Here is a 26903-nt window from a genome sequence, read left to right on the forward strand (position 1 = left end):
AGGAAAGGAAACGGTTACTCCAACCATTGATTTTTCGAGTGACCTTCGAGATGATCGGGAAGCAATCATTTGAAGAGAGTCAAGAAGTCAATGGGAGCCCAAGATATCTGATTGGCAATTTACCCTCTGGGATGTGCAAAAAATTTTCAATTTTCTTCCTGTCTCTGAACGAAGTTCTAGAAAAGAAGACATTGCATTTCGAGAAGTTTGGATGGAGGCCAGAGTAACTGGAGAATGTTTCCAAACAAGCCAGAATTTCTTTTGCAGACTTGACAGAACCTTCTGCGAAGATCATAAGGTCATCCGCAAAAAGCAAGTGGGTTATGGAGACATTTCCATGAGTAAAGGGGGATTGGAGATTACCTCTCATCTGAGAATCTTCAAGGGTTATGGAAAGCATTTCCATTGTTAAACAGAACAGCAGAGGGGATAGGGGATCTCCTTGTCGAATTCCATTGGTTGAGTTGAAGTGGCCTTGTGGAGACCCATTGATCAAGACAGCAAAGGAGGGAGTCTGAATGCATTCCTCCACCCACTTACACCAAAGTTTAGTGAAGCCCTGTTTCGCCATAAATTGAAGAAGAGCTTCTCTCTTAACATTGTCGAAGGCCTTGGCAAGGTCAATTTTAATACACATAGCCGATTTAGCTGAGGCGAGATGGAATTTATGCAGAATGTCATGGGTTAACAAGATATTGTCTTGAATTTGCCTTCCTCTGATGAAAGCAGATTGGGCAGGATTAACCAACTTGTTGATCACAGATTTCAATCTTTGAGCAAGGATCTTGGTGATCGTCTTGTATATGAAGTTGCACAAGGAAATCGGCCGGAACTTGGAAGGCGAAGCCGCATCAGGGACTTTAGGAATGAGGGATATAAAGGTGTTATTGATTTCCTTCAAGATCTTTGCTTTCGAAAAGAAGTTGAGAAGGGCATCAGAAAAGTCTTGTCCAACAAGATACCAAAATTTTTGAAAGAACAAGCCACTAAATCCATCCGGACCAGGCGCTTTGTCGCCATCAGCCATAAACACAGCGTATCTAATCTCCTCCTTGGTCACCTCGTGGGAAAGATGATTTGCTTCCTCCAAGGTAAGGAATTTATTTGGCATAGGGGTGTGAATATATTGATCAAGATTTCTGTTTAAGAGCTTGTGATAGTAATTGACCAAGATACTAGATATCTCGTGAGGGTCATAGGAGATGGATTGGTCTTCTCTTTCCATAGCCATAATGTGATTTAAATGATTCCTGGTTCTGACAGCAGCATGGAAGAACTTGGTATTAGAATCACCTTGACATAGCCACTCGATTCTAGATTTCTGTTTGAAAAGCATCCCTTCCCTTCTAGCAATGACACGGAATTCATCTCTAGCTTCAATTTCGGCCTTGTTGATTCGCTGATCTGCTGGGTTTTGAGCAAGTTGATTTTGAATATCTTCAAGCTTGCGGCGAGCGATAGGGAGCATCACATCAATTCAACCAAAAATGCCCTTGTTCCATGAGACAAGCTGTCTCTTAACTTCTTTAAGTTTATACACTAACCTGTACATTGGATTTCCCATGCAGTTATTGGCCCAGGCTCGTTCAACAACAGGATAAACAGAGACATCATCCAACCACATTGACATGAATTTAAAAGGTTTTGGGCCTAGACTAGTTTGGTTTTTTAGACTCACAGTAATAGCGCTATGATCTGAGATTCCTGGAGGCCTGTACGCAGCAAAAGAGAGGGGGAAGTCTTGGAGACACAAGTCATTTACCAGAGCTCTATCTAGTCTAGCATATTTCCTTTCACTCAGCGAGGCTCGATTATTCCATGAAAGAGAGTGACCAATCGATCTGAGGTCCGCTAAACAGCAATTGTGTATGCAATTATTAAAATCTTCAATGTCATTCTGATTATGTGAAGGACCGCCCGATCTTTCATCATAGCTCCTTATCACATTGAAATCCCCCAGCACAATCCAAGGGCCTTGGATGACAGCATTTACTAATTCAAGATCCTCCCACAGAACTTTTCGATCTCCCCCATAATTCCTCCCATAGACAGTGGTAAGATGAAACCTCTGATTAGTTTGGGTAAGAAGAACCTCCGCATGAATGAATTGGCTCGACTCCGAAAGGATCTGAAGATTTACTCTCATTGGATCCCAAAGAATCCAAACTCTACCTTTAATTACATGCTCATAATTTCCATGAAAATCCCAAGACTCACAAATATCTTTTACATGATGCATCATCAAAGATTCTCTGGCTTTAGTTTCTTGGAGACAGTAGATAGGAGCATTAGTGCTTCGAATCAGGTATTGAACTTCCTTTTTCTTTGCGGCTGAGCAAATTCCCCGAATATTCCAAGAGGTTACGATATTCATTGAGATACAGAGTGTGAAGGGGGAGGTGGGTCTCTTTCAGAGATGTGCTCTTGGGCGCGAATGAGCTGAGGAGGATGCGGGCAATCACTCAAACCTACCGATAAGAGTTGAACAGGTTGCTCACAAGATGAAGTTGAGAGACAGATTAATTCTGTATCAAGAGTGGTGACCAGGGCAGCACTCTCAACGATATTGGCTTCAACTCGATCCTGACTTTCTCCCACCTCATATCATTACCCTCATCTTCAGTCAGGGCTTCAAAGCTATTTTGTATCTGAATTGCTGTCTCTGTCGCTCGAGAGCTGACGCCATGGTGATTACTACTCTGCTCACCAACTTGGGGGTGTTTAGAGGGATTTTTTTCTGACTTTTCCTCCCCGTCCCTATCTTGAGTGGCTGGCTTAGATAGGGGTTTTACTGGCCTCCATTCCTACTTATAATTGTGCTGGGCTACCTGAACTTTTTTGGGACATGCCTCAGAGGTATGACTGAAATCAAGACAGGTTTTGCATGCTGATGGTTTCCAGTCATATTGCACACTTTGGATATGAATCCCATAAGGGGTATGTATGGGAATGGAATCGGGAAAATCTGATTCGGCGTCCACTTCCACACACATACGAGCATAACTTAGCCTTGTTTCTTCAGTAGTCCTTGAGTCCATGAACAGAGGATTCCCAATAAAACTAGCAATTTTACTTAATCCTTTTGCACTCCAGAACTCGAGAGGCAAGCCTGGAAGACGAACCCACATAGGGATTGAGGTCAGGTTTAGTATCTCTAGGGGTGTCCCAGGTTTCCACTTTCGTAAAATCAAAGGTCTCCCAGCATAGGAGTGATCCCCTGATTCCAGCACTGAATCACAATCCTCCAGACAAGTGAATTGAAATAAGTAAAACCCATTATTTAGGGAGAAAATCTGCAAGTCCCCTTTAAGTTTCCACTTCCTCGAGAGGTTTTCTCTCAAATTCATAAAATAGGGCCTTCTACCAATAAAATAACCCACCAAAGAAGTTTTCCATTTACATCCAGTCTCTTCTAGCTCCTCATTTTCGAAAGAAATCCTCTTCTTCCCGGAGTCAGCCAAAACAGGGTTCACAAACTCAAGTTTTGAAAGCCCCTTGGATGAGGTCTTTTGAAAGAGAGATCTCCAAGGACCAGGAGAGTCCTGATTTGCGTCATCTCCTTTCTCTAAATTGGATGCAGAAATTGATTTGGGAGCTGTCTCAACAGTAGTTGGAGAATTTGAATTTTTGTGTGGGAGGGAAAGATGGGGAAAAGATGGCTCATGAGAGAGGAAGCTGGAAAGGGGTTTTCCTTGGTTTGAATTTTCAAGTGGGCAGGTGTAAATTCCAGGGGACAATGGGAATGAGCTGGAGAGATGTGGGCCATGGTTTCTGATTTTCTCCTCTTTTGCAGCTGCTATAAGCTTTTGGTTAAGGATAGGACTTTGACCTGGGGTGAAGAGACTGGGGGCAGAGGAGACAGCAGAGGGTAGGTATTGACTGTCAGGGGTCACAGGAAAGACTGCTGGACAATACCCCTTATCCTGAAAGAGGTGGTTTTTTCCCTGGTTTTTTTGAGCAATGGAGGAAATGCCAAATAAGGAAGGATTCACTCTAGCAATCTCATCTTCTCCATTTTGCAATTCCAAAGGAAAGAAACTGTTGAGGGTTGGAGGGGGAGGAGCACAATGGATGGGCTGAAGATCATGGGATTTCCGAGAAGGAGGGGATTTGGAAGATAGCCCAGACAAATTTTTAGAATTTTTAAGAGAGATGGGAGGCTGAGCTGGGTTTTTTGTGAACCTTTTGAGTTGAGGGCTGTTCATTGCCAAGGGGGTCATCCAGAGGGAACATCTGTTTTAGGTAAGCAATACGCTGGGCATAGTTTATACCTTTCTCAGAGAGAGAAGGAGTCTGATGTTCAACAGCAATGGGGAGCCTTTCAAACTCGTGAATATCTTCCTTCTCACGAAATGGTAGAAACTCATTTCCAAGGGAAGAGGGGGAGCTCATACCTGGATCAGAAAGAGGTGATGGCTGATGTTCAGCAAAAGAAGAACACCCTTGAAATTGGTAGATTTCCTCAAGTTCACGAACGGCTTGAGGCACAAGTCCATGGGATGAAGGAGATTTGCCATGACCAGCAGGTTTTGGACTGGCCTAGAAACGGCCTTCCAAAACAGCAGCAGAGGACTTGCCTGGGTCAGGAGGAATCTCCATGATCTAGAATTCCTCCAAAACCACCCAAAAAAACCGAAAAAGTAGCTTCCCAGGGGGGAGGAAGGAACGAGAGGACTTGCCTGGGTCAGGAGGAATCTTAGATTTAGTTGATAAAGTAAGAAGATTGAAACAATAGAAAGTTTCTTATTTTAGAAAGTTTTCAAAACATCAATTTTTAGCCATAGAAGACCCTAGAGATGGGGTCAAGGAGCTTTTAGCCATGTTTTGAGGTGAGGATGAGATGGTATTGAAACTTAGATTTTGTTGATGAAGGACCACCTTTCATGGTATTTAAACCCTAGAGATGATGTCAACCAACTTCTAGCCACGTTTTGGGTTGAGAATCAAAGTGTATTGAATCTTAGATTTAGCCGATAAAGGATGGAGATTGAAAAAATAGAAAGCTTCTTATTTTAGAAACTTTATAAAACATCCATCTTTTGGACATAAGAAACCCTAGAGATGGTGTCAAAGAGTTTTTTGCCAAGTTTTAAGATTACGATCAGAGGGTATTGAATCTTAGATTTAGTTGCTGAAGGATAGAGATTGAAGAAATAAAAAGTTTCTTATTTTAGAAACTTTATAAATATCAATCTTTTACTTTTTGTAAACCCTAGATAGGGTGTCGAAGTGCTTTTAGGTAAGTTTTGAGATGAGGATTAGGTGGTATTGAATCATAGATTTAGTTGATGAAGGATGGAGACTGAAAAATTACAATGTTTCTTATTTTAGAAACTTTATAAAACATCCATATTTTAGACATAGAAAATCCTAGATGTGGTGTGAAGAAGCTTTCAGCCAAGTTTGTAGAAGAGGATGAGATGGTATTGAATCTTAGATTTAGTTAATAGAGGATATTGAATTAAAAAATAGATAGTTTCTTATTTTAGAAACTCTAAAACATCAATCTTCTAGACATAAGAGACCCTGGAGATGGTGTCAAAGAGCTTATAGCCAAGTTTTGGGATGAAGATGAGATGGTTTTAAATCTTAGATTTAGTTTATGGAAGATGGAGATTGAAAAAGTAGAAAGTTTCTTGTTTTAGAAACTTTATAAAATATCCATCTTTTAGACATAGGAAATCCTAGAGATGGTGTTAAGGAGCTTTCAGTCAAGTTTTGAGATGAGGATGTGTTGGTATTGGATCTTGGATTTTGTTGATAAAGGATGGAGGTTGAAAATTAGAAAGTTTCTTATTTTAGAAAGTTTATATAACATCCATCGTTTACACATAGTTGACCCTAGAGATGGTGTCAATGAGCTTTTAGCCAAGTTTTGGATTGATGATGAGATGGTATTGAATCTTAGATTTAGGTGATGAAGGATCGAGATTGAAAAGATAGAAAGTTTCTTATTTTAGAAACTTTATAAAACATCCATCTTTGAGACATTGGAAACTCGAGAGATGGTGTCAAGGAGCTTTTACCAAAGTTTTGAGATGAGAATGAGAGTGTACTGAATCTTAGATTTAGTTGCTGAATGATGAAGATTGAAGGAAAAAAAAGTTTCCTATTTTAGAAACTTTCTAAAACATCAAACTTTTATACTTAGTGAACCCTAGAGATGGTGTCAAAGAGCTTTTAGCAACATTTTGAGATGAGGATCAAATGGTATTGAATCTTAGAGTTAGTTGATGAATGATGGAGATTGAAGAAATACAATGTTTATTATTTTAGAAACTTTATAAAACATCCGTCTTTTAGACGTGGAAAATCCTCGAGATAGTGTTAATAAGCATTTTGCCAAGTTTTGAGATCAGGGCGAGATGGTATTGAATCTTAGATTTAGTTGATAAAGTAAGAAAATTGAAAAAATAGAAAGTTTCTTATTTTAGAAACTTTTCAAAACATCAATTTTTAGCCATAGAAGACCCTAGAGATGGGGTCAAGGAGCGTTTAGCCATGTTTTGAGGTGAGGATTAGATGGTATTGAAACTTAGATTTAGTTGATGAATGACCACCTTTTATGATATTGAAACCCTAGAGATGATGTCAACCAACTTCTAGCCACGTTTTGGGTTGAGAATCAGAGGGTATTGAATCTTAGATTTAGCTAATGAAGGATGGAAATTGAAAAAATAAAAAGCTTCTTATTTTAGAAACTTTATAAAACATCTATCTTTTGGACATAAGAAACCCTAGAGATGGTGTTAAGGAGTTTTTTGCCAAGTTTTAAGATTCGGATGAGAGGGTATTGAATCTTAGATTTAGTTGCTGAAGGATAGAGATTGAAGAAATAAAAGGTTTCTTATTTTAGAAACTATATAAATATCAATCTTTTTCTTTTTGTAAACCCTAGATATGGTGTCGAAGTGCTTTTAGCTAAGTTTTGAGATGAGGATTAGGTGATATTGAATCATAGATTTAGTTGATGAAGCATGTAGAATGAAAAATTACAAAGTTTCTTATTTTAGAAAGTTTATAAAACATCCATCTTTTAGACATAGAAAACCCTAGATGTGGGGTAAAGAAGCTTTTAGCCAAGTTTGTATAAGAGGATGAGATGGTATTAAATCTTAGATTTAGTTGATAGAGGATATTGAATTAAAAAATAGAAAGTTTCTTATTTTAGAAACTCTAAAACATCCATCTTTTAGACATAAGAGACCCTGGAGATGGTGTCAAAGGGCTTTTAGCCAAGTTTTGGGATGATGATGAGATTGTTTTAAATCTTAGATTTAGTTGATGGAAGATGGAGATTGAAAAAGTAGAAAGTTTCTTGTTTTAGAAACGTTATAAAATATCCATCTTTTAGACATATGAAATCCTAGAGATGGTGTTAAGGAGCTTTCAGTCAAGTTTTGACATGAGGATGTGATGGTATTGGATCTTGGATTTTGTTGATAAAGGATGGAGATTGAAAAAATAGAAAGTTTAGATAACATCCATCGTGTAGACATAGCTGACCCTAGAGATGGTGTTAATGAGCTTTTAGCCAAGTTTTGGATTGATGATGAGATCGTATTGAATCTTAGATTTAGCTGATGAAGGATGGAGATTGAAAAAATATAAAGTTTCTTATTTTAGAAACTTTTCAAAACATCAATTTTTAGCCATAGGAGACCCTAGAGATGGGGTCAAGGAGCTTTTAGCCATGTTTTGAGGTGAGGATTAGATGGTATTGAAACTTAGATTTTGTTGATGAAGGACCACCTTTCATGGTATTGATACCCTAGAGATGATGTCAACCAACTTCTAGCCACGTTTTGGGTTGAGAATCAGAGGGTTTTGAAACTTAGATTTAGCCGATAAAGGATGGAGATTGAAAAAATAGAAAGCTTCTTATTTTAGAAACTTTATAAAACATCCATCTTTTGGACATAAGAAACCCTAGAGATGGTGTCAAAGAGTTTTTTGCCAAGTTTTAAGATTAGGATCAGAGGGTATTGAATCTTAGATTTAGTTGCTGAAGGATAGAGATTGAAGAAATAAAAAGTTTCTTATTTTAAAAACTTTATAAATATCAATCTTTTACTTTTTGTAAACCCTAGATAGGGTGTCGAAGTGCTTTTAGGTAAGTTTTGAGATGAGGAGTAGGTGGTATTGAATCATAGATTTAGTTGATGAAGGATGGAGACTGAAAAATTACAAAGTTTCATATTTTAGAAACTTTATAAAACATCCATCTTTTAGACATAGAAAACCCTAGATGTGGTGTGAAGAAGCTTTCAGCCAAGTTTGTAGAAGAGGATGAGATGGTATTGAATCTTAGATTTAGTTAATAGAGGATATTGAATTAAAAAATAGATAGTTTCTTATTTTAGAAACTCTAAAACATCAATCTTCTAGACATAAGAGACCCTGGAGATGGTGTTAAAGGGCTTTTAGCCAAGTTTTGGGATGATGATGAGATTGTTTTAAATCTTAGATTTAGTTGATGGAAGATGGAGATTGAAAAAGTAGAAAGTTTCTTTTTTTGAAACGTTATAAAATATCCATCTTTTAGACATATGAAATCCTAGAGATGGTGTTAAGGAGCTTTCAGTCAAGTTTTCACATGAGGATGTGATGGTATTGGATCTTGGATTTTGTTGATAAAGGATGGAGATTGAAAAAATAGAAAGTTTAGATAACATCCATCGTGTAGACATAGCTGACCCTAGAGATGGTGTCAATGAGCTTTTAGCCAAGTTTTGGATTGATGATGAGATCGTATTGAATCTTAGATTTAGCTGATGAAGGATGGAGATTGAAAAAATAGAAAGTTTCTTATTTTAGAAACTTTTCAAAACATCAATTTTTAGCCATAGGAGACCCTAGAGATGGGGTCAAGGAGCTTTTAGCCATATTTTCAGGTGAGGATGAGATGGTATTGAAACTTAGATTTAGTTGATGAAGGACCATCTTTTATGGTATTGAAACCCTAGAGATGATGTCAACCAACTTCTAGCCACCTTTTGGGTTGAGAATAAGAGGGTATTGAATCTTAGATTTAGCTTATTAAGGATCGATATTGAAAAAATATAAAGCTTCTTATTTTAGAAACTTTATAAAACATCCATCTTTTGGACATAAGAAACCCTAGAGATGGTGTCAATGAGTTTTTTACCAAGTTTTAAGATTAGGATGAGAGGGTATTGAATCTTAGATTTAGTTGCTGAAGGATAGAGAATGAAGAAATAAAAAGTTTCTTATTTTAGAAACTTTATAAATATCAATCTTTTACTTTTTGTAAACCCTAGATATGGTGTCGATGTGCTTTTTACCTAAGTTTTGAGATGAGGATTAGGTGGTATAAAATCATACATTTAGTTGATTAAGGATGGAGATTGAAAAATTACAAAGTTTCTTATTTTAGAAACTTTATAAAACATCCATCTTTTACACATAGAAAACCCTAGATGTGGTGTAAAGAAGCTTTTAGCCAAGTTTGTAGAAGAGGATGAGATGATATTGAATCTTAGATGTAGTTGATAGAGGATATTGAATTAAAAAATTGAAAGTTTCTTATTTTAGAAACTCTAAAACATCAATCCTGTAGACGTAAGGGACCCTGGAGATGGTGTCAAAGAGCTTTTAGCTAAGTTTTCGGATGATGATGAGATGGTTTTAAATCTTAGATTTAGTTCATGGAAGATGGAGATTGAAAAAATAGAAAGTTTCTTGTTTTAGAAACTTTATAAAATATCCATCTTTTAGACATAAGAAATCCTAGAGATGGTGTTCAGGAGCTTTTAGTCAAGTTTTGAGATGAGGATGTGATGGTATTGGATCTTGGATTTTGTTGATAAAGGATGGAGATTGAAAAAATAGAAAGTTTAGATAACATAAATCGTTTAGACATAGCTGACCCTAGAGATGGTGTAAATGAGCTTTTAGCCAAGTTTTGGATTGATGATGAGATCGTATTGAATCTTAGATTTAGCTGATGAAGGATGGAGATTGAAAAAAAAAGAAAGTTTCTTATTTTAGAAACTTTATAAAACATCCAACTTTGAGACATTGGAAACTCGAGAGATGGTGTCAAGGAGCTTTTCGCAAAGTTTTCAGATGAGAATGAGAGGGTACTGAATCTTAGATTTAGTTGCTGAATGATGGAGATTGAAGGAAAAAAAAGTTTCCTATTTTAGAAACTTTATAAAACATCAAACTTTTATACTTAGTAAACCCTAGAGATGGTGTCAAAGAGCTTTTAGCAACATTTTGAGATGAGGATTAGATGGTATTGAATGTAGATTTAGTTGATGAAGGATGGAGATTGAAGAAATAGAAAGTTTATCATTTTAGAAACTTTATAAAACATCCATCTTTTAGACGTGGGAAATCCTCGAGATAGTGTTAATAAGCTTTTTGCCAAGTTTTGAGATCAGGACGAGATTGTATTGAATCTTAGATTTAGTTGATAAACTAAGAAGATTGAAAAACTAGAAAGTTTCTTATTTTAGAAACTTTTCAAAACATCAATTTTTAGCCATAGGAGACCCTAGAGATGGGGTCAAAGAGCTTTTAGCCATGTTTTCAGGTGAGGATGAAACTTAGATTTAGAGTATGAAGGACCACCTTTTATGGTATTGAAACCCTAGAGATAATGTCAACCAACTTCTAGCCACATTTTGGGTTGAGAATTAGAGGGTATTGAATCTTAGATTTAGCTGATGAAGGATGGAGATTGAAAAATTACAAAGTTTCTTATTTTAGAAACTTTATAAAACATCCATTTTTTAGACATAGAAAATCCTAGATGTGGTGTAAAGAAGCTTTTAGCAATGTTTGTATAAGAGGATGAGATGGTATTGAATCTTAGATTTAGTTGATAGAGGATATTGAATTAAAAAATATAATGTTTCTTATTTTAAAAACTCTAAAACATCCATCTTCTAGACATAAGAGACCCTGGAGATGGTGTCAAAGAGCTTTTAGCCATGTTTTGGGATGATGATGAGATGGTTTTAAATCTTAGATTTAGTTGATAGAAGATGGAGATTGAAAAAGTAGAAAATTTCTTGTGTTAGAAACTTTATAAAATATCCATCTTTTAGACATAGGAAATCCTAGAGATGGTGTTAAGGAGCTTTCAGTCAAGTGTTGAGATGAGGATGTGATGGTATTGGATCTTGGATTTTGTTGATAAAGGATGGAGAATGAAAAAATAGAATGTTTATATAACATCCATCGTTTAGACATAGCTGACCCTAGAGATGATGTCAATGAGCTTATAGCCATGTTTTGGATTGATGATGAGATGGTATTGAATCTTAGATTTAGCTGATGAAGGATGGAGATTGAAAAAATAGAAAGTTTCTTATTTTAGAAACTTTATAAAACATCCACCTTTGAGACATTGGAAACTCGAGAGATGGTGTCAAGGTGCTTTTAACAAAGTTTTGAGATGAGAATGAGAGGGTACTGAATCTTAGATTTAGTTGCTGAATGATGGATATTGAAAGAATAAAAATTTTCCTATTTTAGAAACTTTATAAAACATCAAACTTTTCTACTTAGTAAACCCTAGAGATGGTGTCAAAGAGCTTTTTGCAACATTTTCAGATGGGGATTAGATGGTATTGAATCTTAGATTTAGTTTATGAAGGATGGAGATTGAAGAAATAGAAAGTTTATTATTTTAGAAACTTTATAAAACATCCATCTTTTAGACGTGGGAAATCCTCGAGATAGTGTTAATAAGCTTTTTGCCAAGTTTTGAGATCAGGACGAGATGGTATTGAATCTTAGATTTTTGTGATGAAGTAAGAAGATTGAAAAAATAGAAAGTCTCTTATCTTAAAACTTTTCAAAACATCAATTTTTAGCCATAGGAGACCCTAGAGATGGGGTCACGGAGCTTTTAGCCATGTTTTGAGGTGAGGATGAGATGGTATTGAAACATAGATTTAGTTGATGAAGGACCACCTTTTATGGTATTGAAACCCTAGAGATGATGTCAACCAACTTCTAGCCACGTTTTGGGTTCAGAATCAGAGGGTATTGAATCTTAGATTTAGCTGATGAAGGATGGACATTGAAAAAATAGAAAGCTTCTTATTTTAGAAACTTTATAAAACATCAATCATTTGGACATAAGAAACCCTAGAGATGGTGTCGAGGAGTTTTTTGCCAAGTTTGAAGATTAGGATGAGAGGGTATTAAATCTTAGATTTAGTTGCTGAAGGATAGAGATTGAAGAAATAAAAAGTATCTTATTTTAGAAACATAAGAAAACCCTAGATGTGGTGTAAAGAAGCTTTTAGCCAAGTTTGTAAAAGAGGATGAGATGGTATTGAATCTTAGATTTAGTTGATAGAGGATATTCAATTAAAAAATAGAAAGTTTCTTATTTTAGAAACTTTATAAAACATCCATCTTCTAGAGACCCTGGAGATGGTGTCAAGGAGCTTTCAGCGAAGTTTTGGGATGATGATGAGATGGTTTTAAATCTTAGATTTAGTTGATGGAAGATGGAGATTGAAAACGTAGAAAGTTTCTTGTTTTAGAAACTTTATTAAATATCCATCTTTTAGACGTAGGAAATCCTAGAGATGGTGTTAAGGAGCTTTCAGTCAAGTTTTGAGATGAGGATGTGGTGGTATTGGATCTTGGATTTTGTTGATAAAGGATGGAGATTGAAAAAATAGAAAATTTACATAACATCCATCGTTTAGACGTAGATGACCCTAGAGATGTTGTCAATGAGCTTTTAGCCAAGTTTTGGATTGATGATGAGATGATATTGAATCTTAGATTTAGCTGATGAAGGATGGAGATTGAAAAAATAGAAAGTTTCTTATTTTAGAAACTTTATAAAACATCCATCTTTGAGACATTGGAAACTCGAGAGATGGTGTCAAGGAGCTTTTCGCAAAGTTTTGAGATGAGAATGAGAGGGTACTGAATCATAGATTTAGTTGCTGAATGATGGAGATTGAAGGAAAAAAAAGTTTCCTATTTTAGAAACTTTATAAAACATCAAACTTTTATACTTAGTAAACCCTAGAGATGGTGTCAAAGAGCGTTTAGCAACATTTTGAGATGATGATTAGATGGTATTGAATCTTAGATTTAGTTGATGAAAGATGGAGATTGAAGAATTAGAAAGTTTATTATTTTAGAAACTTTTTAAAACATCCATCTTTTAGACATGGGAAATCCTTGAGATAGTGTTAATAAGCTTTTTGCCATGTTTTGAGATCAGGACGAGATGGTATTGAAACTTAGATTTAGTTGATGAAGGACCACCTTTTATGGTTTTGAAACCCTAGCGATGATGTTAATCAACTTCTAGCCACGTTTTGGGTTGAGAATCAGAGGGTATTGAATCTTAGATTTAGTTGATGAATGATGGAAATTGAAAAAAATAGAAAGCTTCTTATTTTAGAAACTTTATAAATATCAATCTTTTACTTTTTGTAAACCCTAAATATGGTGTCGAAGTGCTTCTAGCTAAGTTTTGAGATGAGGATTAGGTGGTATTGAATCATAAATTTAGTTGATGATGGATGGAAATTGAAAAATTACAAAGTTTCTTTTTTTAGAAACCTTATAAAACAGCCATCTTTTAGACATAGAAAACCCTAGATGTGGTGTAAAGAAGCTTTTAGCTAAGTTTGTATAAGATGATGAGATGGTATTGAATCTTAGATTTAGTTGATAGAGGATATTTAATTGAAAAATAGAAAGTTTCTTATTTTAGAAACTCTAAAACATCCATCTTCTAGACATAAGAGACCCTGGAGATGGTGTCAAAGAGCTTTTAGCCATGTTTTGGGATGATGATGATATGATTTTAAATCTTAGATTTAGTTGATTGAAGATGGAGATTGAAATCCTAGAGATGGTGTTAAGGAGCTTTCAGTCAACTTTTGAGATGAGGATGTGATGGTATTGGATCTTGGATTTTGTTGATAAAGGCTGGAGATTGAAAAAATAGAAAGTTTAGATAACATCCATCGTTTAGACATAGCTGAGCCTAGAGATGGGGTCAATGAGGTTTTAGCCAAGTTTTGGATTGATGATGAGATGGTATTGAATCTTAGATTTAGCTGATGAAGGATGGAGATTGAAAAAATAGAAAGTTTCTTATTTTGGAAACTTTATAAAATATCCATCTTTGTGACATTGGAAACTCGAGAGATTGTGTCAAAGAGCTTTTGGCAAAGTTTTGAGATGAGAATGAGAGGGTACTGAATCTTAGATTTAGTTGCTGAATGATGGAGATTGAAAGAAAAAAAAGTTTCCTACATTAGAAACTTCATAAAACATCAAACTTTTATACTTTGTAAACCCTAGAGATGGTGTCAAAGAGCTTTTAACAACATTTTGAGATGAGGATTAGATGGTATTGAATAAAACATCCATCTTTTAGACGTGGGAAATTCTCGAGATAGTGTTAATAACCTTTTTGCCCAGTTTTCAGATCAGGACGAGATGGTATTGAATCTTAGATTTAGTTAATAAAGTAAGAAGATTGAAAAAATAAAAGACCCTAGAGATGGGGTCAAGGAGCTTTTAGCCATATTTTGAGGTGATGATTAGATGGTATTGAAACTTAGATTTAGTTGATGAAGGACCACCTTTTATGGTATTTAAACCCTAGAGATGATGTCAACCAACTTCTAGCCACGTTTTGGGTTGAGAATCAAAGGGTATTGAATCTTAGATTTAGCTGATGAAGGATGGAGATTGAAAAAATAGAAAGCTTCTTATTTTAGAAACTTTATAAAACATCCATCTTTTGGACATAAGAAACCCTAGAGATGGTGTAAAGAAGTTTTTTGCAAAGTTTTAAGATTAGGATGAGAGAGTATTAAGTCTTAGATTTAGTTGCTGAAGGATAGAGATTGAAGAAATTAAAAGTTTGTTATTTTAAAAACTTTATGAATATCAATCTTTAACTTTTTGTAAACCCTAGATATGCTGTCGAAGTGGTTTTAGCTAAGTTTTGAAATGAGGATTAGGTGGTATTGAATCATAGATTTAGTTGATGAATGATGGAGATTGAAAAATTACAAAGTTTCTTATTTTAGAAACTTTATAAAACATCCAACTTTTAGACATAGAAAACCCTAGATGTAGTGTAAAGAAGCTTTTAGCCAAGTTTGTAGAAGAGGATGAGATGGTATTGAATCTTAGATTTAGTTGATAGAGGATATTGAATTAAAAAATAGAAAGTTTCTTATTATGGAAACTCTAAAACATCCATCTTCTAGACATAAGAGAACTTGGATATGGTGGCAAAGAGCTTTTAGCCAAGTTTTGGGTTGATGATGAGATGGTTTTAAATCTTAGATTTAGTTGATGGAAGATGGAGATTGAAAAAGTAGAAAGTTTCTTATTTTAGAAACTTTATAAAATATCCATCTTTTAGACATAGGAAATCTTAGAGATGGTGTTAAGGAGCTTTCATTCAAGTTTTGAGATGAGGATGTGATGGTATTGGATCTTGGATTTTGTTGATAAAGGATGGAGATTGAAAAAATAGAAAGTTTATATAACATCCATCGTTTAGACATAGCTGACCCTAGAGATGGTGTCAATGAGCTTTTAGCCAAGTTTTGGATTGATGATGAGATGGTATTAAATCTTAGATTTAGCTGATGAAGGATGGAGATTGAAAAAATAGAAAGTTTCTTATCTTATAAACTTTATTAAGCATCCATCTTTGAGACATTGGAAACTCGAGAGATGGTGTCTAGGAGCTTTTAGTGAAGTTTTGAGATGAGAATGAGACGGTACTGAATCTTAGATTTAGTTGCTGAATGATGGTGATTGAAAGAAAAAAATGTTTCCTATTGTAGAAACTTTATAAAACATCAAACTTTTATACTTAGTAAACCCAAGAGATGGTGTCAAAGAGCTTTTGACAAAATTTTGAGATGAGGATTATATGGTATTGAATCTTAGGTTTAGTTGCTGAAGGATGAAGATTGAAGAAATAGAAAGTTTATTATTTTAGAAACTTTATAAAACATCCATCTTTTAGACGTGGGAAATCCTCGAGATCGTGTTAATAAGCTTTTTGCCAAGTTTTGAGATCAGGACGAGATGGTATTGAATCTTAGATTTAGTTGATAAAGTAAGAAGATTGGAAAAATAGAAAGTTTCTTATCTTAGAAACTTTTCAAAACATCAATTTTTAGCCATAGGAGACCCTAGAGATGGGGTCAAGGAGCTTTTAGCCATGTTTTGAGCTGACGATGTGATGGTATTGAAACTTAGATTTAGTTGATGAAGGACCACCTTTTATGGTATTGAAACTTGATGTCAACCAACTTCTAGCCACGTTTTGGGTTCAGAATCAGAGCGTATTGAATCTTAGATTTAGCTGATGAAGGATGGAGATTGAAAAAATAGATAGCTTCTTATTTTAGAAACTTTATAAAACATCAATCTTTTGGGCATAAGAAACCCTAGAGATGGTGTCGAGGAGTTTTTTGCCAAGTTTGAAGATTAGGATGAGAGGGTATTAAATCTTAGATTTAGTTGCTGAAGGATAGAGATTGAAGAAATAAAAAGTATCTTATTTTAGAAACTTTATTAATATCAATCTTTTACTTTTTGTAAACCCTAGATATGGTGTCGAACTGCTTTTACCTAAGTTTTGAGATGAGGATTAGGTGGTATTGAATCATAGATTTAGTTGATGAAGGATGGAGATTGAAAAATTACAAAGTTTCTTATTTTAGAAACTTTGTAAAACATCTATCTTTTAGACATAGAAAAACTCTAGATGTGGTGTAAAGAAGCTTTTAGCCAAGTTTGTAAAAGAGGATGAGATGGTATTGAATCTTAGATTTAGTTGATAGAGGATATTGAATTAAAAAATAGAAAGTTTCTTATTATGGAAACTCTAAAACATCCATCTTCTAGACATAAGAGAACCTGGAGATGGTGCGAAAGAGCTTTTAGCCAAGTTTTGGGATGATGATGAGATGGTTTTAAATCTTAGATTTAGTTGATGGAAGTTGGAGATTGAAAAAGTAGAAAGTTTCTTGTTTTAGAAACTTTATAAAATATCTATCTTTTAGACATAGGAAATCTTAGAGATGGTGTTAAGGAGCTTTCATTCAAGTTTTGAGATGAGGATGTGATGGTATTGGATCTTGGATTTTGTTGATAAAGGATGGAGATTGAAAAAATAGAAAGTTTATATAACATCCATCGTTTAGACATAGCTGACCCTAGAGATGGTGTAAATGAGCTTTAGCCAAGTTTTGGATTGATGATGAGATGGTATTAAATCTTAGATTTAGCTGATGAAGGATGGAGATTGAAAAAATAGAAAGTTTCTTATCTTAGAAACTTTATTAAGCATCCATCTTTGAGACATTGGAAACTCGAGAGATGGTGTCTAGGAGCTTTTAGTGAAGTTTTGAGATGAGAATGAGACGGTACTGAATCTTAGATTTAGTTGCTGAATGATGGTGATTGAAAGAAAAAAAAGTTTCCTATTGTAGAAACTTTATAAAACATCAAACTTTTAAACTTAGTAAACCTTAGAGATGGTGTCAAAGAGCTTTTGACAACATTTTGAGATGAGGATTATATGGTATTGAATCTTAGGTTTAGTTGCTGAAGGATGGAGATTGAAGAAATAGAAAGTTTATTATTTTAGAAACTTTATAAAACATCCATCTTTTTGACGTGGGAAATCCTCGAGATCGTGTTAATAAGCTTTTTGCCAAGTTTTGAGATCAAGACGAGATGATATTGAATCTTAGATTTAGTTGATAAAGTAAGAAGATTGGAAAAATAGAAAGTTTCTTATCTTAGAAACTTTTCAAAACATCAATTTTTAGCCATAGGAGACCCTAGAGATGGGGTCAAGGAGCTTTTAGCCATGTTTTGAGCTGACGATGAGATGGTATTAAAACTTAGATTTAGTTGATGAAGGACCACCTTTTATGGTATTGAAACTTGATGTCAACCAACTTCTAGCCACGTTTTGGGTTCAGAATCAGAGGGTATTGAATCTTAGATTTAGCTGATGAAGGATGGAGATTAAAAAAATAGATAGCTTCTTATTTTAGAAACTTTATAAAACATCAATCTTTTGGGCATAAGAAACCCTAGAGATGGTGTCGAGGAGTTTTTTGCCAAGTTTGAAGATTAGGATGAGAGGGTATTAATTCTTAGATTTAGTTGGTGAAGGATAGAGATTGAAGAAATAAAAAGTATCTTATATTAGAAACTTTATTAATATCAATCTTTTACTTTTTGTAAACCCTAGATATGGTGTCGAACTGCTTTTACCTAAGTTTTGAGATGAGGATTAGGTGGTATTGAATCATAGATTTAGTTGATGAAGGATGGAGATTGAAAAATTACAAAGTTTCTTATTTTAGAAACTTTGTAAAACATCTATCTTTTAGACATGGAAAAACTCTAGATGTGGTGTAAAGAAGCTTTTAGCCAAGTTTGTAAAAGAGGATGAGATGGTATTGAATCTTAGATTTAGTTGATAGAGGATATTGAATTAAAAAATAGAAAGTTTCGTATTATGGAAACTCTAAAACATCCATCTTCTAGACATAAGAGAACCTGGAGATGGTGCCAAAGAGCTTTTAGCCATGTTTTGGGATGATGATTAGATGGTTTTAAATCTTAGATTTAGTTGATGGAAGATGGAGATTGAAAAAGTAGAGAGTTTCATGTTTTAGAAACTTTATAAAATATCCATCTTTTAGACGTAGGAAATCCTAGAGATGGTGTTAAGGAGCTTTCAGTCAAGTTTTGTGACGAGGATGTAATGGTATTGGATCTTGGATTTTGTTGAAAAGGATGGAGATTGAAAAAATAGAAAGTTTATATAACATCCATCATCGTTTAGACATAGCTGACCCTAGAGATGGTGTGAATGAGCTTTTAGCCAAGTTTTTGATTGATGATGAGATGGTATTGAATCTTAGATTTAGCTGATGAAGGATGGAGATTGAAAAAATATAAAGTTTCTTGTTTTAGAAACTTTATAAAACATCCATCTTTGAGATATTGGAAACTCGAGAGATGGTGTCAAGGAGCTTTTAGCAAAGTTTTGAGATGAGAATGAGAGGATACTGATTCTTAGATTTAGTTGCTGAATGATGGAGATTGAAAGAAAAAAAAGTTTCCTACTTTAGAAACTTTATAAAACATCAAACTTTTAAACTTAGTAAACCTTAGAGATGGTGTCAAAGAGCTTTTGACAACATTTTGAGATGAGGATTATATGGTATTGAATCTTAGGTTTAGTTGCTGAAGGATGGAGATTGAAGAAATAGAAAGTTTATTATTTTAGAAACTTTATTAAACATCCATCTTTTTGACGTGGGAAATCCTCGAGATCGTGTTAATAAGCTTTTTGCCAAGTTTTGAGATCAGGACGAGATGGTATTGAATCTTAGATTTAGTTGATAAAGTAAGAAGATTGGAAAAATAGAAAGTTTCTTATCTTAGAAACTTTTCAAAACATCAATTTTTAGCCATAGGAGACCCTAGAGATGGGGTCAAGGAGCTTTTAGCCATGTTTTGAGCTGACGATGAGATGGTATTAAAACTTAGATTTAGTTGATGAAGGACCACCTTTTATGGTATTGAAACTTGATGTCAACCAACTTCTAGCCACGTTTTGGGTTCAGAATCAGAGGGTATTGAATCTTAGATTTAGCTGATGAAGGATGGAGATTGAAAAAATAGATAGCTTCTTATTTTAGAAACTTTATAAAACATCAATCTTTTGGGCATAAGAAACCCTACAGATGGTGTCGAGGAGTTTTTTGCCAAGTTTGAAGATTAGGATGAGAGGGTATTAAATCTTAGATTTAGTTGCTGAAGGATAGAGATTGAAGAAATAAAAAGTATTTTATTTTAGAAACTTTATTAATATCAATCTTTTACTTTTTGTAAACCCTAGATATGGTGTCGAACTGCTTTTACCTAAGTTTTGAGATGAGGATTAGGTGGTATTGAATCATAGATTTAGTTGATGAAGGATGGAGATTGAAAAATTACAAAGTTTCTTATTTTAGAAACTTTGTAAAACATCTATCTTTTAGACATGGAAAAACTCTAGATGTGGTGTAAAGAAGCTTTTAGCCAAGTTTGTAAAAGAGGATGAGATGGTATTGAATCTTAGATTTAGTTGATAGAGGATATTGAATTAAAAAATAGAAAGTTTCTTATTATGGAAACTCTAAAACATCCATCTTCTAGACATAAGAGAGCCTGGAGATGGTGCCAAAGAGCTTTTAGCCAAGTTTTGGGATGATGATGAGATGGTTTTAAATCTTAGATTTAGTTGATGGAAGATGGAGATTGAAAAAGTAGAAAGTTTCTTGTTTTAGAAACTTTATAAAATATCCATCTTTTAGACATAGGAAATCTTAGAGATGGTGTTAAGGAGCTTTCATTCAAGTTTTGAGATGAGGATGTGATGGTATTGGATTTTGTTGATAAAGGATGGAGATTAAAAAAATAGAAAGTTTATATAACATCCATCGTTTAGACATAGCTGACCCTAGAGATGGTGTAAATGAGCTCTTAGCCAAGTTTTGGATTGATGATGAGATGGTATTAAATCTTAGATTTAGCTGATGAAGGATGGAGATTGAAAAAATAGAAAGTTTCTTATCTTAGTAACTTTATTAAACATCCATCTTTGAGACATTGGAAACTCGAGAGATGGTGTCTAGGAGCTTTTAATGAAGTTTTGAGATGAGAATGAGACGGTACTGAATCTTAGATTTAGTTGCTGAATGATGGTGATTGAAAGAAAAAAAATCTTCCTATTTTAGAAACTTTATAAAACATCAAACTTTTATACTTAGTAAACCCTAGAGATGGTGTCAAAAAGCTTTTCACAACATTTTGAGATGAGGATTATATGGTATTGAATCTTAGGTTTAGTTGCTGAAGGATGGAGATTGAAGAAATAGAAAGTTTATTATTTTAGAAACTTTATAAAACATCCATCTTTTAGACGTGGGAAATCCTCGAGATCGTGTTAATAAGCTTTTTGCCAAGTTTTGAGATCAGGACGAGATGGTATTGAATCTTAGATTTAGTTGATAAAGTAAGAAGATTGGAAAAATAGAAAGTTTCTTATCTTATAAACTTTTCAAAACATCAAATAAGTTTTGAGATGAGGATTAGGTGGTATTGAATCATAGATTTAGTTGATGAAGGATGGAGATTGAAAAATTACAAAGTTTCTTATTTTAGAAACTTTGTAAAACATCTATCTTTTAGACATAGAAAAACTCTAGATGTGGTGTAAAGAAGCTTTTAGCCAAGGTTGTAGAAGAGGATGAGATGGTATTGAATCTTAGATTTAGTTGATAGAGGATATTGAATTAAAAAATAGAAAGTTTCTTATTATGGAAACTCTAAAACATCCATCTTCTAGACATAAGAGAACCTGGAGATGGTGCCAAAGAGCTTTTAGCCAAGTTTTGGGATGATGATGAGATGGTTTTAAATCTTAGATTTAGTTGATGGAAGATGGAGATTGAAAAAGTAGAGAGTTTCATGTTTTAGAAACTTTATAAAATATCCATCTTTTAGACGTAGGAAATCCTAGAGATGGTGTTAAGGAGCTTTCAGTCAAGTTTTATGACGAGGATGTAATGGTATTGGATCTTGGATTTTGTTGAAAAGGATGGAGATTGAAAAAATAGAAAGTTTATATAACATCCATCATCGTTTAGACATAGCTGACCCTATAGATGGTGTGAATGAGCTTTTAGCCAAGTTTTTGATTGATGATGAGATGGTATTGAATCTTAGATTTAGCTGATGAAGGATGGAGATTGAAAAAATATAAAGTTTATTGTTTTAGAAACTTTATAAAACATCCATCTTTGAGATATTGGAAACTCGAGAGATGGTGTCAAGGAGCTTTTAGCAAAGTTTTGAGATGAGAATGAGAGGATACTGATTCTTAGATTTAGTTGCTGAATGATGGATATTGAAAGAAAAAAAAGTTTCCTACTTTAGAAACTTTATAAAACATCAAACTTTTATACTTAGTAAACCCAAGAGATGGTGTCAAAGAGCTTTTAGCAACATTTTGAGAGGAGGATTAGATGGTATTGAATCTTAGATTTAGTTGATGAAGGATGGAGAGTGAAGAAATAGAAAGTTTATTATTTTAGAAACTTTATAAAACATCAATCTTTTAGACGTGGGAAATCCTCGAGATAGTGTTAATAAGCTTTTTGCCAAGTTTTGAGATCAGGACGAGATGGTATTGAATCTTAGATTTAGGTGATAAAGTAAGAAGATTGAAAAAATAGAAAGTTTCTTATCTTAGAAACTGTTCAAAACATCAATTTTTAGCCATAGGAAACCCTAGAGATGGGGTCAAGGAGCTTTTAGCCATGTTTTGAGGTGAGGATAAGATGGTATTGAAACAGAGATTTAGTTGATGAATGACCCCCTTTTACGGTATTGAAACCCTAGAGATGATGTCAACCAACTTCTAGCCACATTTTGGGTTGAGAATCAGAGGGTATTGAATCTTAGATTTAGATAATGAAGGATGGAGATTGAAAAAATAGAAAGCTTTTTACTTTAGAAACTTTATAAAACATCCATCTTTTGGACATAAGAAACCCTAGAGATGGTGTGAAGGACTTTTTTGGCAAGTTTTAAGATTAGGATGAGAGGGTATTAAATCTTAGATTTAGTTGCTGAATGATAGAGATTGAAGAAATAAAAAGTTTCTTATTTTAGAAACTTTATAAATATCAATCTTTTAGTTTTTGTAAACCCTAGATATGGTGTCGAAGTGCTTTTAGCTAAGTTTTGAGATGAGGATTAGGTGGTATTGAATCATAGAATTAGTTGATAAAGGATCGAGATTGAAAAATTACAAAGTTTCTTATTTTGGAAACTTTATAAAACAATCATCTTTTAGACATAGAAAAATCCTAGATGTGGTGCAAAGATGCTTTTAACCAAGTTTGTAAAAGAGGATGAGATGGTATTGAATCTTAGATTTAGTTGATAGAGGATGTTGAATTAAAAAATAGAAAGTTTCTTATTTTATAAATTCTAAAACATCCATCTTCTAGACATAAGAGACCCTAGAGATGGTGTCAAATTGCTTTAACCAAGTTTTGGGATGATGATGAGATGGTTTTAAATCTAAGATTTAGTTGATTGAAGATGGAGATTGAAAAAGTATAAAGTTTCTTGTTTTAAAAACTTTATAAAATATTCATCTTTTAGACATAGGAAATCCTAGAGATGGTGTTAAGGAGCTTTCAGTCAAGTTTTGAGATGAGGATGTGATGGTATTGGATCTTGGATTTTGTTGATAAAGGATGGAGATTGAAAAAATAGAAACTTTATATAACTTCCATCGTTTAGATATAGAAAAACCCTACATGTGGTGTAAAGTTGCTTTTAGCCAAGTTTGTAAAAGAGGATGAGATGGTATTGAATCTTAGATTTAGTTGATAGAGGATGTTGAATTAAAAATAGAAAGTTTCTTATTTTAGAAATTCTAAAACATCCATCTTCTAGACATAAGAGACCATAGAGATGGTGTCAATGAGCTTTTAGCCAAGTTTTGGATTGATGATGAGATGGTATTGAATCTTAGATTTAGCTGATGAAGGATGGAGATTGAGAAAATAGAAAGTTTCTTATTTTGGAAACTTTATAAAACATCCATCTTTGAGATATTGGAAACTCTAGAGATAGTGTCACGGAGCTTTTAGCAAAGTTTTGAGATGGGAATGAGAGGGTACTGAATCTTAGATTTAGTTGCTGAATGATGGAGATTGAAAGAAAAAAAGTTTCCTATTTTAGAAATTTTATAAAACATCAAACTTTTATACTTTGTAAACCCTAGAGATGATGTCAAAGAGCTTTTAGCAAAATTTAGAGATGAGGATTAGATAGTATTGAATGTTAGATTTAGTTGATGAAGGATGAAGATTGAAAAAAAAAGCTTCTTGTTTTAGAAACTTTATAAAACCTCTATCTTTTGGACATAAGAAACCGTAGAGATGGTGTCAAGGAGTTTTTTCCCAAGTTTTAAGATTAGGATGAGAGGATATTATATCTTAGATTTAGTTGCTGAAGGATAGAGATTGAAGAAATAAAAAGTTTCTTATTTTAGAAACTTTATAAATATCAATCTTTTACTTTTTGTAAACCATAGATATGGTGTCGAAGTGCTTTTAGCTATGTTTTGAGATGATGATTAGGTGGTATTGAATCATAGATTTTGTTGATGAAGGATGGAGATTGAAAAATTACAAAGTTTCTTATTTTAGAAACTTTATAAAACATCCATCTTTTAGACATAGAAAACCCTAGATGTGGTGTAAAGAAGCTTTTAGCCAAGTTTGTAGAAGAGGATGAGATAGTATTGAATCTTAGATTTAGTTGATAGAGGATATTGAATTAAAAAATAGAAAGTTTCTTATTTCAGAAACTCTAAAACATCCATCTTTTAGACATAAGAGACCCTGGAGATGGTGACAAAGAGCTTTTAGCCAAGTTTTGGGATGATGATGAGATGGTTTTAAATCTTAGATTTAGTTGATGGAAGATGGAGATTGAAAAAGTTGAAAGTTTCTTGTTTTAGAAACTTTATAAAATATCCATCTTTTAGACATAGGAAATCCTAGAGATGGTGTTAAGGAGTTTTCAGTCAAGTTTTGAGATGAGGATGTGATGGTATTGGATCTTGGATTTTGTTGATAAAGGATGGAGATTGAAAAAAAAGAAAGTTTATATAACATCAATCGTTTAGACATAGTTGACCCTAGAGATGGTGTCAATGAGCTTTTAGCCAAGTTTTGGATTGATGATGAGATGGTATTGAATCTTAGATTTAGCTGAAGAAGGATGGAGATTGGAAAAATAGAAAGTTTCTTATTTTAGAAACTTTATAAAACATCCATCTTTGAGACATTGGAAACTCAAGAGATAATGTCATCAGCTTTTAGCAAAGTTTTGAGATGAGAATGAGAGTGTACAATCTTAGATTTAGTTGCTGAGTGATGGAGATTGAAAGAAAAAAAAGTTTCCTATTTTAAAAACGTTATAAAACATCAAACTTTTATACTTAGTAAACCATAGAGATGGTGTCAAAGAGGTTTTAGCAACATTTTCAGATGAGGATCAGATGATATTGAATCTTAGATTTAGTTAATGAAGGATGGAGATTGAAGAAATAGAAAGTTTATTATTTTAGAAACTTTATAAAACATCCGTCTTTTAGACGTGGGAAATCCTCGAGATAATGTTAATAAGCTTTTTGCCAAGTTTTGAGATCAGGACGAGATGGTATTGAGTCTTAGATTTAGTTGATAAAGCAAGGAGATTGGAAAAATACAAAGTTTCTTATCTTAGATGGTATTGAATCTTAGATTTAGCTGATGAAGGATGGAGATTTAAAAAATTGAAAGTTTCTTATTTTAGAGACTTTATAAAACATCCATCTTTGAGACATTAGAAACTCGAGAGATGGTGTCAATGAGCTTTTGGCAAAGTTTTGAGATGAGAATGAGAGGGTACTGAATCTAAGATTTAGTTGCTGAATGATGGAGATTAAAAGAAAAAAAAGTTTTCCATTTTAGAAACTTTATAAAACATCAAACTTTTATACTTAGTAAACCCTAGAGATGGTGTCAAAGAGCTTTTAGCAACATTTTGAGATGAGGATTAGATGGTATTGAAGCTTAGATTTACTTGATGAAGGATGGAGATTGAAGAAATAGAAAGTTTATTATTTTAGAAACTTTATAAAATATCCATCTTTTAGACGTGAAAAATCCTCGAGGTAGTGTTAATAAGCTTTTTGCCAAGTTTTGAGATCAGGACGAGATGGTATTGAATCTTAGATTTAGTTGATAAAGCAAGGAGATTGAAAAAATAGAAAGTTTCTTATTTTAGAAACTTTACAAAACATCAATTTTTAACCATATGAGACCATAGAGATGGGGTCAAGGAGCTTTTAGCCATGTTTTGAGGTGAGGATGAGATGATATTGAAACTTAGATTTAGTTGATGAAGGGCCACCTATTATGGTATTGAAATCCAAGAGATAATGTCAACCAACTTCTAGCCACGTTTTGGGTTGAGGATCAGAGGGTATTGAATCTTAGATTTAGCTGATGAAAGATGAAGATTGGAAAAATAAATAGCTTCTTATTTTAGAAACTTTATAAAACATCCTTCTTTTGGACATAAGAAACCCTAGAGATGGTGTTAAGGAGTTTTTTGCCAAGTTTTAAGATTAGGATGAGAGGATATTGAATCTTAGATTTAGTTGCTAAAGGATAGAGAAAAGTTTCTTATTTTAGAAATTTTATAAATATCAATCTTTTACTTTTTGTAAACCCTAGATATGGTGTCGAAGTGCTTTTAGCTATGTTTTGAGATGAGGATTAGGTGGTATTAAATCATAGATTTAGTTGATGAAGGATGGAGATTGAAAAATTACAAAGTTTATTATTTTAGAAACTTTATAAAACATCCATCTTTTAGACATAGAAAACCCTAGATGTAGTGTAAAGAAGCTTTTAACCAAGTTTGTAGAAGAGGATGAGATAGTATTGAATCTTAGATTTAGTTGATAGAGGATATTGAATTAAAAAATAGAAAGTTTCTTATTTCAGAAACTCTAAAACATCTATCTTTTAGACATAAGAGACCCTGGAGATGGTGACAAAGAGCTTTTAGCCAAGTTTTGGGATGATGATGAGATGGTTTTAAATCTTAGATTTAGTTGATGGAAGATGGAGATTGAAAAAGTTGAAAGTTTCTTGTTTTAGAAACTTTATAAAATATCCATCTTTTAGACATTGGAAATCCTAGAGATGGTGTTAAGGAGCTTTCAGTCAAGTTTTGAGATGAGGATGTGATGGTATTCG

The 26903-nt window shown here is 33.7% G+C and overlaps 1 protein-coding gene across 1 annotated transcript; it reads right to left on the reverse strand.

The window, feature by feature from the left end:
* Positions 1-1477: 1477 nt before the first annotated feature.
* On the reverse strand, positions 1478-2374 carry LOC143861413 (uncharacterized). Its single transcript, XM_077372340.1, has one exon. The coding sequence runs from the start codon at positions 2372-2374 to the stop codon at positions 1478-1480; it is 897 nt and encodes a 298-aa protein (XP_077228455.1).
* Between the last annotated feature and the right edge of the window lie 24529 nt (positions 2375-26903).

This window comes from Tasmannia lanceolata, unplaced genomic scaffold (genome assembly GCF_043159265.1).
Source record: "Tasmannia lanceolata isolate RefF3 unplaced genomic scaffold, GAP_Taslan_0.1 ptg000037l, whole genome shotgun sequence".
Lineage (NCBI taxonomy): Eukaryota > Viridiplantae > Streptophyta > Magnoliopsida > Canellales > Winteraceae > Tasmannia > Tasmannia lanceolata.